At 51.4% G+C, this 20267-nt stretch overlaps 2 protein-coding genes across 2 annotated transcripts; one reads left to right on the top strand and one right to left on the bottom strand.

The window, feature by feature from the left end:
- Positions 1 to 2335: 2335 nt before the first annotated feature.
- ZBTB39 (zinc finger and BTB domain containing 39) lies at positions 2336 to 10181 on the top strand. Its single transcript, XM_057703812.1, has 2 exons — positions 2336 to 2464; positions 4137 to 10181. Exon 2 carries the CDS (start codon positions 4181 to 4183, stop codon positions 6314 to 6316), a length of 2136 nt encoding a protein of 711 aa, XP_057559795.1. The 5' UTR covers positions 2336 to 2464; positions 4137 to 4180; the 3' UTR covers positions 6317 to 10181.
- Positions 10182 to 12351: 2170 nt separating this feature from the next.
- Positions 12352 to 14396, bottom strand: GPR182 (G protein-coupled receptor 182). Its single transcript, XM_057703340.1, has 2 exons — positions 14283 to 14396; positions 12352 to 13804 (listed from the first exon to the last, which is right to left on the bottom strand). The coding sequence occupies exon 2, from the start codon at positions 13786 to 13788 to the stop codon at positions 12607 to 12609; it is 1182 nt and encodes a 393-aa protein (XP_057559323.1). The 5' UTR covers positions 13789 to 13804; positions 14283 to 14396; the 3' UTR covers positions 12352 to 12606.
- Positions 14397 to 20267: the final 5871 nt, after the last annotated feature.

Genomic DNA, 20267 nt, shown 5'->3' with positions numbered 1-20267 from the left:
CCTACTTTTACTGAACATGAAACTCTTACTTCTTTTCTTTCCTTCCTTTACTCTGCCATTGGTCTGGAAAGATAACACCATCATCTATATGTCCCAGGCCATTGCTAAGGGGGGTAACATTTCAGACTGCTTTTTTTTTTTTTTTAATAAAAACTCTGATCTGTCCATTAATAGTGTCATCGTAGCAGAACTGGTTTGTGCCCCGACAGAATTTATCTCTGTCTATGGTGGTTGTCATTCTCTTTGGGCCTAGGAACATCTGGACAGCTAGTGTATAACTGGGCAATGCCTTTTAGGTTATCTAACTGTGCCCCTAACTGTTCACAGACAAACTAAGACACCTCATTGGGTCAACTCCCCTGAATTTACATCATGAAATTAGAAAGGGCCTACCAGGAGGATTTTACGACTCAGGATTTGCTTCCTTTAGCAGGTCCCTCTTCTCCTGGTGAGGAGTAAGTACAGGTGAGGCTATGATCAGGAATCTCTCCTTAACTCCTAAAGATTTTGCTGAATGTGCGGCTAAAGGAATACCTGCCCAACAGACTCTCTGGCCAAAGTTGTTCTTGATTTCCTTTTAGCCGAACAAGGAGGTATCTGTGCTATGGCCACCACCACCTACTGTACCTGTATTAACACTTCTGGGGAAGTGGAAACTCAGCTACATAAATCACTGAAGAAGCCACTTGGCTTAAAAAGGTGACTCCTCTAATGGGGTCTTTCTCTGACTTGTTTGATTTTGATCGCTTTGGGTGTTGGGGACCATGGCTCTGAATTACGCTCCAGACATTGGGAATTGTCTGCTTATAAACATTACAGTAGTCTCCCTGGTGCCCTGTATTCTCTTAGAAGCTTTAAATGCATGTTTCCGACTGCTAACCACCAAGCAAGTGATCCCCTGATACTGGAACGCCAAAAAGGAAATAAAAAAATACGACTGACTAAAAAACTGGGAGCTTGAAGTCGTGACCTGTGAATACCACAGAGATTCAGCCAAAAACCCTTCATGACCTGTGCATGTCACAGTAAAAGCTGTGAGGAGAACTTCAGAGTGACAGCTGGGGATGGTGCCACGGCCTTACATTTTGATCACCGCTCTCAGTTAAACTCAGGTTTGGTAACAATTCTTGGTCAGGAGCAACTGGGGAGAAGATTTGGAGGGTAACTGCTGCACTAAGTGAGACGGGTGGGTGGCAGCAGAGAAACTGAGCTCTGGAGAGAGTTGGGGAGGTGAGGGAGGAAAAATAATTCCCCCCTACCCTTTGAGGTTCTTGGCTGAGTAAATAATAAAAGACAGATTAACAGGAAAAAAGAAACAGAAGTTTAACAACATGTATATTTCCTGTATACATGGGAGATACCCAGGAAAACTAAGAGTTTCTAGACATTTAGTAACCGTTCTCCTCCTGGTACAGAGATGTATCTTACAAATGGACATTTTCCTTATAAGTGTAAATGTCTCTTACAAAAGGGTAACTTCTACTCACTTTTCAGAGCTTCTCCCCCGTCCACTGCTTCTTAAAAATAATCCTTATGCCAAAGAGGCATATTTTGGGGTGTCCAGTTCTGCTCTGCTCCAGGGTGGACAGGCTACCTAGGTGCGGTGGGATCTTGTGAATTCCTTCATTTGGCCACCTAGCTGGAAGGAGGGTCCACAGTGAACTTTCAGAGGGTGGTCCACCAGGGACCCACAAGTGCTTGTTCATTCTTGCAAACAGGCTTGGTTAAGCGCCGGTCACATGAACCAGAAGCCTGTGGTTAGTGCGGGGACGTGGTGTGCAGAACCACAGACCCTGCCTTCAGGAGGCTCACTGCCTAGCGCAGGAGACATAAATTAATCAAACAATCTCGCAACTTTGCGTAAAGCTTCAACAGTAGACGTTTTGACAGTAAACTTCTGGGAATAAGAGATGTGGAACCGGGGAGGCGATTTACGCTTTGAGTTGGGATGGGTTTTTCACGCCTCCAGGTACCAGAGCGAGGAGGGAGTGGTCCTGCGCCCGGAGGATCAGCGCCGCAGGGACGCAGGCCTGGGGTGGCGGTGGGGGTTGGAAATCGTCCCGCAACCGCCCGCGGGGCCCGGCGGCGGCGGTCCCCGGGCCGCGCGGGGCTTGGAGGTGGGGCGGGGGGCCCGGGAAGCGCGAGGGCCGGGCCGGGCAGGGCGCCGGAGCCCGGGTGCCTTCGGCCCGCCCCGCGCCCGGCCCCGCCGTGGGGGGGCGCTGCCTCCTCCCGGGCGGCGGGGGGCGCTGCGGCCGAGCGGCGGGGGGCGCTGCCTCCTCCGGGACGGCGGGGGGCGCTGCGGGCCGGGCGCTGGGGGCGGCCCGGGCCGGCGCGGCGAGCGGCGCGGCGGATGGAGAGTCTGGCCGCGGCCGGCGGCGCCGCCTCCTCGTCGGGCCGGGCACGGCGGGCCGGGGCCTTTGTGTGAGGCGGCGGCGGCGATGGTGCTCGGGCCCCGCGGAGCCGGGTAAGCGCGGCCCGGCCGAGGGCGGCCCCGGCCGAGGCCCGACCCCCGTCCCGGCCTTTCCCTCGCTCTCGCTGGGCTTCCCCCTGCCCGCTCCCCTCGGCCGGAGGCATCCTTCCCCGCCGCGCGCCGACCCCGGCCGGCCCCGCCGCAGATCCCTTCGACCCCCGTCCGGCCCCGCGCCCCGCCGCCGCCCCCACCCCGCCCGAGGTCGCCCTGAGGAATTCCTCGCTGTCTGGGGAGGGACCGCGGTGCTCGATGCCTCGCAGCTGGAGTGCCCCAGCCGGCTCCAATGCCCTTCCTCCCGGACTCGACCCTCCGGAGGGGAGACGGCGGCGCCGCGGGAAGGTTGGGGTGCCTTCTCGGAAGTTCCGAATCCTTCCCCTCCTGCTGCCCACTCGGGCTTCCCGGTGCCCCCGACCTGCTGACCGCTGATGTGTGGCCACCTGGGCCCGGGGGATGCTTGGCTGGTACCCAGCAATGCTCAGAAGCTTCCTGGGCCCCAGAAAAAGTTGGGAGTTAGTGGAATGTGGTGCGGTGGAGAAAGGGGCTGCATTGCACAGGGCGCGTCGTGAGGCTGAAGGAGAAGGCAACTAGTTTGTCTTCTTTCTGGCGTGCAGTTCTTAAAAAGGGGAAAAAGTGGTACTGAGCAAGCCTTTAGGAATTACCTGTGTAATACTGTGCCTTCTTATGGCATCAGGTAAATCTCTTAGTTCTGGTCAACATAAGCATAAATCCTGAAAAGGGTGAGAAAAAGACTTGAAGCATCTTCAGGTAATTTTTTTTTAGCACTTTTATTGAGATACAGTTAACATACAATAAACTGCGTATATTTAGAGTGTACTATTTGGCGTCCCAATCTCCCAATTCTTTAGGTAATATTAAATGCCACAGTTATGTTCTGCTTTGCTTTACTTCTCTGGCTTCTGAGTGTTTTAACTTCATCCGCAGCATACAAAGAATGTGATAGAGCAGTATCCAAATGGCTCTGGGCTACGGAGAGACAAGAGAGGAGGCAGGTAGCATAGGTAGGGAGAGACGGGAACTCAAGAATAAGCAAGAGATTTATTTAGGGCCAAAAGAACATAGCAATGATAGGAGACTAAAGGATAGAGCCTGCTTACCATTTCCCCAGTAGCTAATGGAGCTCAATAATTGTGTTCAAGTGTGTATGTGGCATTTGGCACCGTAAGGGAGGAGAATATACTCAGTGAAATAGGAAGGCTTACATTCAGGAAAAAATTAGGAAATTAATATGGGAAAAACTTGAACCAGTTGCTCTGGTAATGAAGTGTAAGACTGTGTCAGGAGGATGCTTCTGGCTTGGCTTTAAGGCACTAGCTTCTGTCCAACTAGGCCTGCAGCTTCTCTTACTGACTCTTTTTTTTTTTTTTTTTCTCTTACTGACTCTTAAAGACCAACTTATCACATTGTTTTCAATACTTTTGGATTTTGTTGTGACAACTCTGTCTTTGGGAGTAGGCAGGGAGAGAGGTCACTGTCCGGTCACTTTTGCTGTCCTTGCCCTCAGCAGAATGGAGCAGGTGTATGTCCATTCACTCCTGCTCTCCGCCCGGGGCTTGGAAATGTGCAGACTGGTGGTGTTTCGTCGTGCGGAGCTGCTCACCTGCAGGGGTGTGTGTGGCCATCCATCTTTCCCTCTTGCTGCCCACAGGTTAACCGTGCTGACAAGGAGGCAACTTCAGAGGCGCTGCTAAGATGGGCATGAGGATCAAACTGCAGAGCACCAACCACCCCAACAACCTGCTGAAGGAGCTCAACAAGTGCCGGCTCTCGGAGACCATGTGCGATGTCACCATCGTGGTGGGGAGCCGCTCCTTCCCGGCCCACAAAGCCGTGCTGGCCTGTGCAGCTGGCTACTTCCAGAACCTCTTCCTGAACACTGGGCTTGATGCCGCCAGGACTTACGTGGTGGACTTCATCACCCCCGCCAACTTTGAGAAGATTCTGAGCTTCGTCTACACATCAGAGCTCTTCACGGACCTGATCAACGTTGGGGTCATTTACGAGGTAGCTCAGCGCCTGGGAATGGAGGATCTCCTCCGGGCCTGTCACTCCACCTTTCCGGACCTGGAGAGCACAGCTGTGGCCAAGCCCCTGACCAGCACCAGTGAGAGCCACTCCAGTACCCTGAGTTGTAGCTCAGCAGAACCCGCCCATCCTCTTGGAGAACTCCGGGGTGGCGGGGAGCACTTTGGTCCTGATAGAAACTATGTGTTACCTAGTGATGCTGGAGGAAGCTATAAGGAGGAAGAGAGAAATGTCACCAGTGACAGTAACCACAGCCTGCCTCTGCCGCAGCAGCCACTGCCGCCAAAGACGGAAGACCACGAGGCCCCAGCTCCATTCCCGCCCGTTCCCAGCATGGCCACCCCGCCAGTCCTCGGCACAGTCAGCCTGGGCATCCAAACCAGCACAAGCTCCTGCCAGCCATACAAAGTCCAGAGCAACGGAGACTTCAGTAAAAGCAGCTTCTTCATGCCTGACAACGCAATAGACGTTACCACTGGGACCAACTCCTGTCTGAGCAACAGCGACCACTCCAAAGACCCAAGCTTTGGGCAGATGGATGAGCTTCAGCTGGAGGACCTGGCGGATGACGACTTGCAGTTTGAAGACCCTGCTGAGGAGATAGGCACAGCTGAGGAGGTGATTGAATTGAGTGACGACAGTGAGGACGAGCTGACTTTTGGAGAGAGTGACAACCGAGAGAATAAGGCCATGCCCTGCCAGGTATGCAAGAAAGTTCTAGAGCCCAACATTCAACTGATCCGACAGCATGCTCGGGACCACGTGGACCTGCTGACCGGCAACTGCAAGGTCTGTGAGACCCACTTCCAGGACCGAAACTCCCGGGTGACCCATGTTCTGTCCCACATTGGTATTTTCCTCTTCTCCTGCGACATGTGTGAAACTAAGTTCTTTACCCAGTGGCAGCTGACCCTCCACCGACGGGATGGAATATTTGAGAACAACATCATTGTCCACCCCAACGACCCCCTGCCTGGGAAGCTGGGTCTCTTTTCAGGGGCAGCCTCCGCAGAACTGAAATGCGCTGCCTGCGGGAAGGCATTGGCCAAAGATTTCCACGTGGTCCGGGGCCACGTCCTTGACCACCTGAACCTGAAGGGCCAGGCCTGCAGCGTCTGTGAGCAGCGCCACCTCAACCTCTGCAGCCTCATGTGGCACACGCTCTCCCACCTGGGCATCTCGGTCTTCTCCTGCTCTGTCTGTGCGAGCAGCTTTGTGGACGGGCATCTCCTGGAGAAGCACATGGCTGTGCACCAAAGTCTGGAAGACGCCCTCTTCCGCTGCCACTTGTGCAGCCAGAGCTTCAAGTCGGAGGCTGCCTACCGCTATCACGTCAGCCAGCACAAATGCAGCAGTGGCCTTGACGCACGGCCTGGTTTTGGGCTACAGCACCCAGCTCTTCAGAAGCGGAAGCTGCCGGCAGAGGAGTTCCTCAGTGAGGAGCTGGCACTGCAGGGCCAACCCGGGAATAGCAAGTATAGCTGCAAGGTGTGTGGCAAAAGGTTTGCCCACACGAGTGAGTTCAACTACCACCGGCGCATCCACACGGGCGAGAAGCCGTACCAGTGTAAGGTGTGCCACAAGTTCTTCCGAGGCCGCTCGACCATCAAGTGCCACCTGAAGACGCACTCGGGGGCCCTCATGTATCGCTGCACCGTCTGTGGCCACTACAGCTCCACCCTTAACCTCATGAGCAAGCACGTCGGCGTGCACAAAGGCAGCCTCCCGCCCGACTTCACCATTGAGCAGACCTTCATGTACATCATCCATTCCAAAGAGGCCGAAAAGAACCCGGACAGCTGACTGGGTCCCAGCGGAGCCAGGGGGGGCTCCCAGGCAGCAGCCAGGACGTTGGTTTTCTAATGGCTGTTGGTCCCTCCCCAGCCGAAGCTACAGTTTTGCCTTGCTAGGAATTCTGTTCTGTCCTGGGTTTAAAGAAGAAAAAAGAAGAAATAGCACATGAACACTGTTAACTGTTTCTGAGAAGCAACGGCCCTATCACGTTTACCTCCTTACCTGCTCTTGCCCATGGAGGGCTGTGTTTTTGGTTCTTTTGAGGCTGGTTTTGGGATCTTGTCAGGCAGTTGGTGCCAACTAGATCCCCTTCCCCAGCCTCTCGAGTTTTAGTTTACTGATAGGTTTTATGCTGCTAAGAATCCAACCAACAGCCTCACTGAACAGAGGAGGTGGAGAGAGGTTTTCACTGTGGGTGTTACTGCCAGACCTCCAACTGGGACAACCAGCTTTTGAGAGAGATTTTGGGAATGTGGTCATTCAGAAAAGACTAGTCAGCAGGGCAGCTCACCTCAGGGGCCAGTCCCAGCCCTCAGCAGGGGACAGGTACCAGGGATGGGGGCCATGCTTGTTCCATGGCTCTAATCTGCTGATTGGACAGTGAAATCTCTTGGCAGCTAGATCCAGACTGGGGACAGAGCTTTCTGTTTCGGTCAGAAAGCTTTGGGATGAATCCTTGCCAGCCAGAAGTGTCCTGCAGTGCCGCTGGAAGTGGCAGCCTGGATGGGCAGGAAGGAGGTTTCTCTTTTCTCCTCAATTCCAAAGAAACACGATTTTATGGCGTGATGGCCCAGGACATCAGGCCTTCCCTGTGGGCAGAAAGGACAGGGCGTCACTTTGATGTAGTCTCTGTCACCTGGCCACCGCCACGGACCTTGAGTTTCCTGGTGGGGAGGTGGGGACGTCTCTGAAGCAGCAGCCTTGCCTTAATTGAGATCCAGTCTCCCACCTAGAAGTGTGTTTGGCCTGTAGTGTCGATGAGAAGACCCCATGAGGTGGAGTGGTGGACTGTGAGCCCTTCAGGATTAAAGGGACCCGAGTAACTGGTGGTTTGTAGCGGGATGTGCGTCTGTCTGTCCCAGTCAGGTAACCTGTTGTTTACTGTGTGCTAACTGGGCCAGAGCTTTGGCAGCTCATCTTTGACCTGCTGGAACTTATCCTGATCTGTCACAGCTTCGCCACCAGGGGGCGCTCTTGGCCGGCAGCCGGCTCAGGCCCTCCCTGGGGGCCCGCCCAGTCCTGGGGTGCTGGTTGGCTCCGTTCTCAGTTGCCTTTTGAGGGGGTCTTGCCCAAAGAAGGCTTGAGGGAGAGGGCCCTCGGGTCTCGCATCTCCCAAGGTGGCGCCTCAGTAACCCCTACTACCTCACCTGCGCAGGCGAGCGCTGGCAGCCCCTGGCCGCGGCCCTGACCCTGCCCTTGTGGCACTCGGCAGCGCCCCGGGCTGTTTGACAAGCAAGTGGTTTGAATTAACTCACAGAGCCTTTCTGGACATTAATATTTATTTATTTTTGTGTTTCGTGTACATATTACCCAGCATCTCTTTTGGATAAGAGACTTCAGGAAAATGAGCTTCTCCCCAGCAAGTAGCCATATCCCAGGGGACAAGCCTGGCCAGATATTTGGGAAACGGGCTAGAACTAATGGAGCATGGGTGAAGGCTTTAAACAAGCAAATGCTTTTCTTTCTCTCTAGAGAGTCTCTTGCAGAATAAACCCAGGGAACCCTTTAGGTAATGGATGTAAATTCTAGAAAGTTGACGCTTGTTAAATCCCCAGGCCTTTCATCCCCTTTCCATCCTTTGGTTGAGTAGGTTGGGGACTGGGTTGAGGGGGTGAAGTCATACGAAGGACTTTTTTGCTTATTTTCTCATCCTTCCTAAAGTTGGGAAGCTATAATAAGACATACATACCAAAGCTCCGTCCCTGTTGGACCCGCTGCCTCTCTCCCCAGCCCTAAATTGAGAAAGCCTCCGAGTTTGTGTGCATGGCTATCTGGTGGGCTGACCATTACATGAAGGGACTTGTCAAGTGGCCACCTTTCACCATCTGAATCCAACTAGTTACCTGTTCCCTCGGGACATTCTTGTCAGAGAGCAGAGCTGAGACTTTTCATCCCTGACTGACTGCTCGCTTTCTTCCCACGCTGACCATTAGACGTTTAAGAAGGAGAGTGTGTAAAAGACGACAGTCAGCTATCTGCTAAGCTTTTCAGGCCTGAGTGGTTTCTCCCAGATTGTTGGTAAGGACTGAGTTTTGAACAGCCAGGTTTGAGAGGGGGGCTGCTCACTGGAGCCCAGGCCGGTAGCTGAGAACGGATCAGTGTGCTGGAGAAACCCTTTTCCTTAACGGAGGGTGTCATGGATGCTGGGTAGTCTGTATACTTAACCTGAAACTGTGAAGTTTGCCCCTTTTGCCAGTAAACCAAAAAGCAAATCCTTGAAACTTTGCCCCTAGAACGCTAAACAAAAAACTACACCCCCGATCCTCCTGTGGCAAAGTGGTCCGACAGGGTGGCTCGGCTGGCTGCAGTCGGACGTGTAGCAGGCTCAGTGCTCATGAGGCTGGTGGACCAAACCCTGTTCCCCCGCGTGTCCTCCGTATTCGCAGCTCAACCCTTCCTCTGTTTGGAGTCATGTTTGCTGTCTCTGCCACCAGCTCACCTTTTCTGCACTGTTTTACTTGAAACACTATATTGTGGCAAAGGGAGCTCTAGGATACTTGGTGGAAGGTATTAATTTTATTTTGAACTTAAACTTTTTTCAACTGTCTGTTCGTTGCATTTTGTTGCCGTCTGCGCCCTGGAGCCCAGTTTAGCACTATTCCCTGCTGTATTGTTCCAAGGTTCTGTTTGACCCTTGGATGTCTTTTCTTCTCCCTTCCCCCCTTTTTCTTGTTCTGTACTCAGGACCAGCTACATAATTTACAGAGCCCTTCGTTTAAAAATGATTAAGAATTTCAAGATGGCGACTAGAGCATTAAAGCAAACATGAGGCCGTTCCCAACTTTTTTCCTAAGGGAAAACAGTGATACTCTAATAGCACACTGTGAACAGCTGCTGTGGCCAGAGGAAGGGATCAGTATCCTGGCACTCCTCTGACCCACCCGCAGCTCATGGGTGCCACAGCACCTGCTGGGGAGCTCTGCTGTACCCTGGTATTTGGTCCTAAGTTTTAAGACTCCATGGAGTCTCTCTAGTTCATGGCTAGTTGGGAAGAAAGGAGGTGGGGGGGGGGGTCAGGAAATGGATAAAAATTCTTTTTTGACTTTCTTCTGATCTATCAGTAGCCTTTTGTCTCTAGGACAACCTTTGTGCTTAAATCCTTCTCCCCAGTCAGGTTTTGCTGCTGGTGAATTTTCTTCCTCTTCTGGCCACCTGCTGTGCCCTATTCCCCAGACTACTCAACTTTGGAAGTGAATTTAAATTCTTTCATAGATGGGCATGATTTTGGTGGCATGGAAGTGGGCTGTGTGACGAAATCTGCCCATCTGAGAGTCCTCACGTGTCCTCTTTCCTAAATCCTGCACTGAATGAATCAGGAAGCAGGGCACACAGCGTTCATTTTAATGTGATTACTCATGGTAAACTTAACATCAGAATGAAAATGAAACTTTTACTTTGGATGTTTCAACAGCCTTCCCCTGTCCAGTGCACCCTGCCCTCCCACCTCTACTAGCTAAATCTCTTACGAAACCAAGAAGAGTTGTTGACGTCTAACTCCTTCCATTAAATTAATAAGTACTGACCTCCTAATATTTAAGTGTTTACTATCTATTGCTGTAAAGTTTTGTATATTTTGTAAACTTTTTTTCCCAAATAGTAGATGTCTAAAATCGTTGTACATCTGATTCTTTTATATTCCATTGTTCGGCACAAAGTGTGGTTTTTATTTAGAATAAAAAAAGGAAATTTGAAATGGGAATTCTTTTATTTACTGTGATCGTGCTCATTCCTCAGAGGTCAGAGCATCTGGGCCATCACCGTTCAGTAGCTGTGTTCTGCTCAGCAGATGCCAGAATTCTTTCAGGTAGCACATTTTCCTTTCCTGTAGCTGGAATTCCCCGGGCTTGACCTGATCTGTTGTTAGTGGAAAATTAACTCGACGACCCAACCTGTTCTGGGGGGAATCTTCTGTGGGCCCAGAGGAAGCAGTGGGCCTCTGCTAATGTCTGGCTGGACCTGAGATCTGGCCACAAATTGTCTTGCCGGCGCCGCTTTATCCACTGTGACGCGGTGTGTCAGAGTGGAGAGAGGCAGATTCAGGGGGGGCGGAGGTTTGCCATAGTTTCATGAGGTTGCTAACAAATGTGTCCCCGCAGAGAGGAGACAGACCTCTACAAGGTAGGGTGTGATGTGGTTCGTTTGCTCTCAGAGCACATTGCTTGGGCCTGGCCTCCATCAGTGCTCTGCAGATGTAGAGCAGGGCCTTGCTGCTGTCAGCACACCAGCTCTCTCAGGCCCTGAGGAAGCATTTGTGCTGCCAGGGTGATCACTGATCGCCAAAGTGGAGTCCCTGAGAAGAGAAGGTATTGGGCAAGTGGCCTCAGGTAATCTGGGGTGTGACAGATGTAAAACTGGGCTTCCTTGAGGGAACTTCTGGAGCCTGAGTGAGCGGGGGCCGTGATGAGGGCGTTGGATCTGGGCTGGGTTTTATGTGGGCACAAGGGAGGAACGTCTTTCTAACACATTCTCTGCATTGTTAGGTTCAGCACGTACTCTGCAGCCCCAAGTCACAACCCGGACTCCCCTGATTGAAAACGTTTTCAGCTCTGTGCCACCGAGCAGCTGTTTGTAGCATAAAGACCCTTAAAAAAAAAAAGCCCCCTTTTCAGGTTTGGGCCCAGTGAGCAGAGGGAGTTAGACACAGATTTCCCTCTGCGCTCCTGACAGACGGGTTCAGCGTTCAGGCTGAGAGTCGGGAGTGGTGCTGGAGCACATGTTTAATGCATCTGGTGAATACAGTCTCAGATTTCTAAGTGCAGAGGAGACGGCACTCCAGGTCAGCACGTGGTTATTCCAAATTACACATTCCTGACATACAGAGCGCTTGAGCAGGACAGAAGGTCTCCGTGACTGTGTCCACACGCCGTTCACTCTCCACAGGCAGGCTGGAGAGGCCGAGGGCTCAGGACGGGTGGGCTGGGACCTGCTCTTAGGCTTTACCTCAGTCAGAGTGCTTCAGGGACGTGGTCCCAGTTTCCCAAACGGATAAACGAGCCCTTTCCAGAAGACCTCCGTGTTAACAAGAGGACTTCCTTTCCTGTCTATGGACAAGTGTTAATAGAAGTTGTTAGACAGGAAAAGTAGAAAACTTGGTCAGGAAGAAAGAAGTCTGAGGCTGAGAACTGACTTAGGAGAACACCAGAACTCTGCCCTGTGACAGACCTGGAAGATTTCCACGTTCCTACCCCGTGCAGGGGCACAGGCTGAGGGACAGAGCGCGTGTCAGTGCCAGCTGCTGCCTCTCCCGAAGCCTGCTCCCGGAATGGATGTCCCTTGATATTTTCCTATGATCTGGAGAGAAAGGGAGGGACTGAGGGTAGACGTCCGGAAACATGCTAGACCCAGAGCTGGGGGGAGATGGGCTATGGGGAGCAGGGACCCTGGGAAGTTCTGCTTTGAGGGGAGGGGGATCAGGATGGACGATGGGGAGGGTTACGGGGAGACTTATCAGCGAGGAAACGGAGCCCTTGCCCGGATGGTGGTGGTGGAGAACCCTCGCCGGCCCAGCGGCAGGGTGCCTGTCTGTCTCAGACCTCGGCGTCACCCGCCCCTGCCGTCCCCACCCCTCCGTTTATCATCGCACTGAGGATGCACTGCTAGGAAACAGCCTGCTGAGGCCTCCTGGCTCCTTGGCCTCTGGCCTCTTGTCCCTGCAGCCTACATGTGTGCTGGGAGATCAACAAGCACAAACACAAAAGGAAAGTTGTGTGGGGTTCCTGTGGAGCTCACGCTTTCCGGTTCGGTTTCTGCTGAGCATCTCGTTTGCCTCAGCTCCCTTCCCGGTCCCAGCTTGCAGTGCAGACTTTTCCAGAGATCCAGAGTCATGTCTGTCTCTATTCTTTATTTCACCTTTTCCCCTGTGTGTCTCCCTTCAGCACAAAGACCGTGTCAAAAGTACAACGCCAAGGACCCGTTCCCTCTTCCTCCCTCCCTCCCGGTCCCCATCTCAGTATTTGAAGACATATTCAACATTGGCCATGACTGCTCTGACCCTCTCCCCCCACTATCTCCCCCCACCCCGATCTCTCACCTACATTTCCAGCTTTCTACTTCGCTGGTAGGTGAGACTGGAATCTTCTTCAGCTGGCTATAAGAGATTGAGGAGCGGAGGTGGGTGGGGTATTTGCTGCCTGGAAGTTCAGGCTTGGGTGGTGGTGGGGCCCGGCTGCAGGGGGCTGGATGCTCTCCTTGGTGATGACGATGGAATGCTGGGTGGAGGAGGAGGAGGAGGAGGAGGAAGCACGTCTGCCCTCCCTGGCCTGGACCTTGGGAAGGTAATGGACCACAGCATTGAGCAGCCGGCCCCGGAAGCTCGGACTGAGAAAGTTGTAAAGGATGGGGTTGACGACGCAGTGGAGCATGGAGAAGCAGTCAATGATGTCATAGAAGAAGTAGAGCAGGTGGGCCAGGTAGCAGTGGAGGGAGAGGTGGGTCCCGTGCAGTGTCGTCAGCAGCAGGCTCACGTGGTAAGGCAGCCAGCAGATGACAAAGACGGCTACGTAGGCACACACCAGCAGGCAGTGGCGCCGGCCCTCGGGCTGTCCCGCCCGCCGCAGCCGGCAGGCTGTCAGCACGTTGAAGACTGCGATGAGGGGGAAGGGCAGCAGGAAGCCCAGGACGGTGGTGGACAGGGTCACCGTCAGGGCCCAGGTGCTGTACGTTTCGAAAGGTGCCATGAAGAGGCACATGGGCTCATAGCTGTCCACCAGCTGGATGTGCACCACCTCGGGCAGCGGGATGAGGGCCGAGAGGACCCAGACCCCGGCGCACACGGCCCGCCGCCCCCGGTGCTGGTGGCGCTGCCAGCAGGGAGAGGCGTTGGTGAGGGTGACGTAGCGGTCGACGCTGAGGCACACCAGGAAGAAGATGCTGCTGTACATGTTGGCAAAGTAGAAGTAGTGAGTGAAGCGGCAGGAGAAGCTGCCCCAGAGCCAGGTGTAGTCCAGCGTGACCTCCAGCATCCACACGGGCAGAGACAGCACGATGCCCAGGTCGGCGATGGCCATGTTGAGGACGTAGAGGCGCAGCAGCCCCGCGCGGGCCGCGCCGCGCCAGTTGACGCAGATCACCAGGAGGTTCTCCACCAGCCCCACCACGAAGATGGCCAGGTACAGCACGAAGAGGGCCACGCGCTTGGTGCTCTCGCTGAGCTCCATGTGGCACTCGGGCAGGGTGTAGTTGAAGAAGTGGAGCAGCTCCGTCCAGTTGTGGATGTCTCCCGCGTCGCGGGCGGGGGCCGCGCTGGGCCCCGGGGTCGCCATGGGGACCAGCAGGTGCCTGCTGGGGAGGGGGGGGGCGGAAGGGAAAGGAGGCCTCGGGGGCAGCTCGGTGTCCCCGAGGTCGCGGGCCACAGGGGCCAGGGGCCTTCGGGGAAAGACCGGGGTCTGATGTGGAACCTTCAAACCGTGAATAAACAACACGCAGCTCCCTGCCGGCTTTTACCCGGGAACAGACGTGTTTCGTTAACGGGCGTCCGTGGTGGGAGCGGCAGAGCCCAGCCGCCTGCCTCCCGGCCTGGCCAGGGCCGCCCTCTGCCAGCCCAGGGGGCCTTCACCTCTTGGCCCTCTCACACAGGCCTTCCTTAGGGGCGCCTGCTCTGTCTTGCTATTTGGGCCTGTGGGGGGGACACACGTACACAAACACAGACACACACACATCCCTCCAGTCCATCCCCGGGAACAACTGTGGATCGTGCAGGAGCACCAAGCGTCTCCAAACCCCACTGCCTTCCTCCCTGAGAGAGGGTGACACTCACCTGAGCTTCCCTGTGGGAGCACCTCAGGTCCTGGGGGGCCGGCAGGTCTGGACGGCTGGGGAGCTGCAGGGAGGCTGAGGGACGGTGGCCGTGGGGCTGGCTTTGCTGCGGGCTTCGGGGCCGCCCTTCTCATCCGGGAAGCAGTGTCACTGGCTGAGGCTCTGTGGGAGAGGGTCGGGATTTTTCCTGTCTTCCCCCAATCCCGTTAGAGGGGAAGTCACAGCAAAAGATCCAGTGTGGTGGTGACAGGGAGGAGTCAGGCTGCAAGCATGAAAACCCAGACTCCTGTAGCTGCGTGAATTTACCTCTTTAAGCCTCAGTTCTCTCCTCTGCAAAATGGGACAGCAATGGTATCTACTAATATAGGTGTTTGTGAGAATTCAACGAGCCGTCAGAGGGATGTGCTAGTGCTTTACAGATGTGTGTGTTTTCCACCTGGTAGATTGGGCTGGAATCCCACTCTGCCCTGTCTGTCTTGATTCCTACTGAAGCAGAACTGGGTGGGGTGGGAGGGCTAAAATAAATCTGAAAATCATTCAAATGTAATCCCTCTGGCCCTCCTGCTCAATGGCCACCCCTGCCGTTCCCCCAGCCTTCATTCTGTGGTCTGAGGGGAGACTCTGGGAAGAGAGAGAGGGAAGGGGATGAAAGTGGGTGCGGAAGGGGCTGTGTTGAGCTTCCTGGTTGGGGAGAGGGAGAGAACAGCAGTCTCCTCCCCGCACCCCCACCCCTGACCCCCACAGCGCCATACGGCTCTGGCCAAGTAAGGAGGAGAGAGAGGGAAAGAGAGAGGAGACAGACAGACACCAGGCCTCTCTCTCCCTCCAAGCCAAGGAGAAGGCTCGGAGCCCGCGGGATGTGTGCTGTGGGTGAGCATCTCGTGTCAGCAGAGCGTCCTGCTTCTCTGAGCTCAGTCATTTGATCCCTGAGGTACCCCTGCGGGGAGGGAGGGTGGGCTTCCTTTTCCAGAGATGTTGCCTCTCTCACACAAGCCACACAGCAGCAGCGAAAAGAGAGCAGAGCTGCCTGGAGCTGGGCCCATGTTTTGTAGGCTGTAGGGCCAGGGTTGTATTGGCTGGAGGGGATTAAGTTTAATTGAGGTGAAATCCCTCGATTCTGCTTTCTGTCTCTGTGGATTTACCTATTAAGGATATTTAATATCAGCCGAATCATACGTGTGACCTTTGTGTCTGTGTTTTTTTCACTTAACATAATATTAAAAAAATTTTTTTATTGAAGTATAGTTGAGTCACAACGTTGAGTTAGTTTCTGGTGTATACCAAGGTGATTCAGTTATATATATATATGAAAGAATATGAAAAAGATTATATATATATTCTTCTATATATTATATAATTATTATATATATTTATTATATATAAGTATTATACATATAACATAATATATAGAATATATATAAAAGAATATATATATTTATTTCTTCTCATATTCTTTTCCATTTTGGTTTCTTTTAGGATACTGACTATAGTTCCCTATGCTGTACAGTGGGACCTTGTTGTTTGTCTATTTTATTTGTTTGTTTGTTTTTTTGTTTGTTTTGGCACACGGGCTTCGTGGCTCCGTGGCATGTGGGATCTTCCTGGAGCAGGGATCGAACCTGTGTCCCCTGCATTGGCAGGCGGATTCTTAACCACTGCACCACCTAGGAAGCCCTGTTTGTCTATTTTATATACAGTCATTTGTATCTGCTAATCCCAAACTCCTAATTTATCCCTCCCCCACCGCCTTTCCCCTTTGGTAACCATAAATTTGTTTTCTATGTCTGTGAGTCTGTGTATGTTTTGTAAATAAGTTCATTTGTATCATATTTTAGATTCCACGTGTAAGTGATATCCTGTGGTATTTGTCGTTCTCTTTCTGACTTACTTTACTCAGTATGATAATCTCTAGGTCCATTCACATTGCTGCAGATGGCATTATTTTGTTCTTTTTAATGGCTGAGTAATATTCTATTGTATATACGTACCACATCTTCTTTATCCATTTACCTGTCGATGGACATTTAGGTTACTTCCATGTCTTGGCTATTGTAAATAGTGCTGCTATGAACATTGGGGTGCATGCACCTTTTTGAATTAGAGTTTCCTCCAGATATATGCTCAGGAGTGGGACTGGTGGATCATATGGCAACTCTGTTTTTAGTTTTTTAAGGAACCTCCATACTGCTCTCCATAGTGGCTGCGCCAATTTACATTCCCACCAACACTGTAGGGGGGTTCCTTTTTCTCTACATCCTCTCCAGCATTTATTATTTGTAGGCTTTTTAATGATGGCCATTCTGACTGGTGTGAGGTGATACCTCATTGTAGATTTGATTTGCATTTCTCTGATAATTAGCAATGTTGAGTATCTTTTCATGTACATATTGGCCATCTGTATGTCTTCTTTGGAGAAATGTCTCTCTAGGCCTTCTGCCCATTTATTGTTTGTTTGTTTTTTGTTTTTGGCCATGCTGCATAGCATGTGGGATCTTAGTTCCCCGACCAAGGATTGAACCTATGCCCCCTGCATTGGAAGCATGGCATCTTGACCACTGAACCACCAGGGAAGTCCCCTTCTGCCCATTTTTCTATTGGGCTTTTTTTTCTGTTATTGAGTTGTATGAGCTGTTTGTATATTTTGGAAATTAAGCCTTTGTTGGTTGCATCATTTGCAAATATTTTCTCCTATTCAGTGGGTTGTCTTTTCATTTTGTTTCTGGTTTCCTTTGCTGTGCAAAAGCTTATAAGTTTGATTAGGTCCCATTTGTTTATTTTGGCTTTTATTTCTATTGCCTTAGGAGACTGACCTAAGAAAACATTGTTACAGTTTGTGTCAGAGAATATTTTGCCTGTGTTCTCTTCTAGGAGTTTTATGGTGTCATGTCTTACATTTGTCTTTAAGCCATTCTGAGGTTTGTGTGTTCGTGTGTGTGTGTGTGTGTGTGTGTGTGTGCATGGTGTGAGGGAGTGTTCTAACTTCATTGATTTACATCACTTAGCATAATATTTTTGAGGTTCATCTGTGTTGTAACCTTTATCTATGCTTCATTCTTTTTTATGGCTGAGTAATATTCCATTGCATGGACATAACACATTTTGTTTATGCATTCAAGAAGGGGATTTTCTAAAAGTCTGCTAATTGACTTTTTAGTTGTTTTCTTTTTTAAGATTTATTATTTATTTATTTATTTTATTTTTGGCTGCATTGGGTCTTCATTGCTGTGCACAGGCTTTCTCTAGTTGTGGCAAGTGGGGGCTCTTCATTGAGGTGTGCTGGTTCCTTACTGCGGTGGCTTCTCTTGTTGTGGAGCACGGGCTCTAGGTGTGCGGGCTTTAGTAGTTGCAGCACATGGGCTTGTTTCTCCTCGGCATGTGGGATCTTCCTAGCCCAGGGATTGAACCCATGTCGCTTACATTGGCAGGCAGATTCTTAACCACTGCACCACCAGGGAAGCCCGACTTTTTAAATTGTGGTAAAATAAACATAACATCAAGTTTACCATTGTGGCTATTTTAATGTATACAGTTCAGGGACTTCCCTGGTGGCACAGCGGTTAAGAATCCACCTGCCAATACAGGGGACACAGGTTCGATCCCTGGGCTGGGAAGATCCCACATGCCGCAGAGCAAATAAGCCCATGTGCTACAACTACTGACCCCATGAACTGCAACTGCTGAGCCCACATGCTGCAACTACTGAAGCCCGTGCACCTAGAGCCCATGCTCCACAACAAGAGAAGACACCACAATGAGAAACCCGCACACCGCAATGAAGAGTAGCCCCTGCTCGCCACAACTAGGGAAAGCCTGCGTGCAGCAACCAAGACCCAACACAGCCAAAAAATGAAAATTAAAAAAGTAATAAAGCATACAATTCAATAGTATTAAGTACATTCACATTGTTGTGCAACCATCACCACCAACCACCTCCAAGGAAGGGGATATTTCTAATTTTCAATTTTCTTAAAGTCTCCTCTAGAAAAACTGTTTATCTACTCACGACACTTCTGACACCAAATGTGTAGAGTTTCTCCCCCAAAACCAACCAATATTCCAACTCTCCATATATCAACTGGGTGTTCTGTAATTTAATTCAATTCTGACACCAACCACCTGGAGTTAGTGTCAGACTCCACAGGTTTAATGGCTCAGTCTCACAAGATTGTCCTCCCTTTAGATGCAAGCAATGGGTCCCCCTAGGTACCCACACCTCTGTCCAACGTAACTACGGAGATGGGTGTTCCTACAACCCGCCTCCTGCCAATTTCGATAATTTGCTGGAATGGCTCACAAAACTCAGGGAAATATTTTTGTTTACTGTTTTATTATAAAGGATACAAAGAAACAGCCAGATAAAGAGGTACACAGGGTGAGGTCTGTCCCTGTGGAGTTGGAATGCACCACCCTCCTGGCATGTAGATGTGTTCACCAACCCAGAAGCTCTCTGAACCTCACAGTTTAGGAATTTTTATAGAAGCTTCATCACAAAGGCACGATCAATTATTGATTTAATCTCCAACCCCACTCTTCTTCCCAGAGGATTGTGGGAGTGAGGCTGAAAGTTCCAAGCTTCTAATCAAGGCTTGGTCTTTCTGGCGACCAGCCCATCCTGCAGCCATCTGGGAGCTCACCAAGAATCATCTCATTGAAACAAGAGGCACTCCTATCACCCAGGAGTTTCCAAGGGATTTAGGAATTCTGTGTACGATGCTCCTATCATTCCCATCACTCAGGAAATTACAAGCATTTTAGGAGCTCTGTGTGAGGAACTGGGGGCAGAGACCAAATATTTGTTATGTCACACCTCCACTCACATATCAGACCACTCCTAGGTCAAGAAATCTGTCATGATGAGCTGTGATGATACAAAATGGGTTTTGGTTGTTTGTTTTTTAAGCTCTTGATTGGAATATAATTGCTTTACACTCTTGTACCAGCTTATTAGGTACACCAAAGTGAATCAGCTGTGTTTATACACATATCCCCATATCCTCTCCCTCCCAGAACTCCCCCCCACCCTCCCCATCCCAGCTCTCTAAGGCATCACCCATCATCGAGTTGATCTCCCTTTGTATATATACTACCAACTGTAAAATAAATAGCTAGTGGGAAGTTGCTGTTTGTTAGGTTTTTTGCCACGCCTTGCAGCTTGTGCGATCTTATTTCCCCGACCAGGGATCAGACCTGGGCCCCTGGCAGTGAAAGCATGGAGTCCTAACCACTGGACCGCCAGGGAATTCCCTAAAATGTGGTTTGCTTTGATTTTTCAGACAGTTGACTTTCTCTGTTTAGGATCTCAGTTTCTATCCTATGGCTATCTTTTCAGTAAGGAGCCTTCTGAGAATTTCCACTTCCTTCTCTATGCCTTTAACCCATGCAGACGGAGGCTCTACTGGACCAAGCACTGTCCAGAAAGACCCTAGTTCTGGCTTCTGTTCTCTCCTTATGGACCACACATTCTGACCCATGGTCATTTCCATTCCTCTCAAGACTGAGTTTTAGTGGCTCAGTCCTGGGTCTCTGAATCTTCTACCCAGGACCTTTTCCCTCCACATGGGTACATCCCCCCGTAGCCTCATCTCCACCTCCTCCCCAGCACATACACCCCCTCCCCCTGCCCGCATCACCCAACGTGTATTTGCAGCAAGAGGAAGTGATGGTGGTTCCTTCTGGCAGAGGCACAGAGGGAAAGCTGCTCCCTCAGGAAGGAATAAGTGATAGCTCTGCAGTTTTCATGGGGGTGTTTTTCTTTGGAGGGAGGAGGTAGGCAGCTGGATAGAGAGACTGGAAGGAAGGGAAGGAGGGCGGGGCAGGAGCCCAGGATCCTTGCCAACCTGGGCAGGAGGAGTGGGGGCCAACAGCTTTGCTCCAAGCAGCAGAAGCAGCAGCCGCCGCAAAACAATTCCTGGAAATTCACTCTTTCTCCTTCCTCTCTCGCCTCCCCCCCCACCACCTTTTTTTCCCCCAAAAATATAGACAAGAC

This window comes from Hippopotamus amphibius, chromosome 12 (assembly GCF_030028045.1).
Source record: "Hippopotamus amphibius kiboko isolate mHipAmp2 chromosome 12, mHipAmp2.hap2, whole genome shotgun sequence".
In the NCBI taxonomy this organism is placed as follows: domain Eukaryota; kingdom Metazoa; phylum Chordata; class Mammalia; order Artiodactyla; family Hippopotamidae; genus Hippopotamus; species Hippopotamus amphibius.
The sequence above is the reverse complement of the archived record's forward strand: the minus strand, read 5'-3'. Positions and strand labels throughout refer to the sequence as shown.

Coding starts and splice junctions, on each gene's coding strand:
- GPR182 (XM_057703340.1), bottom strand. CDS start 13,788: ATGGCGACCCCGGGGCCCAGCGCGGCCCCCGCCCGCGACGCGGGAGAC.
- ZBTB39 (XM_057703812.1), top strand. CDS start 4,181: ATGGGCATGAGGATCAAACTGCAGAGCACCAACCACCCCAACAACCTG.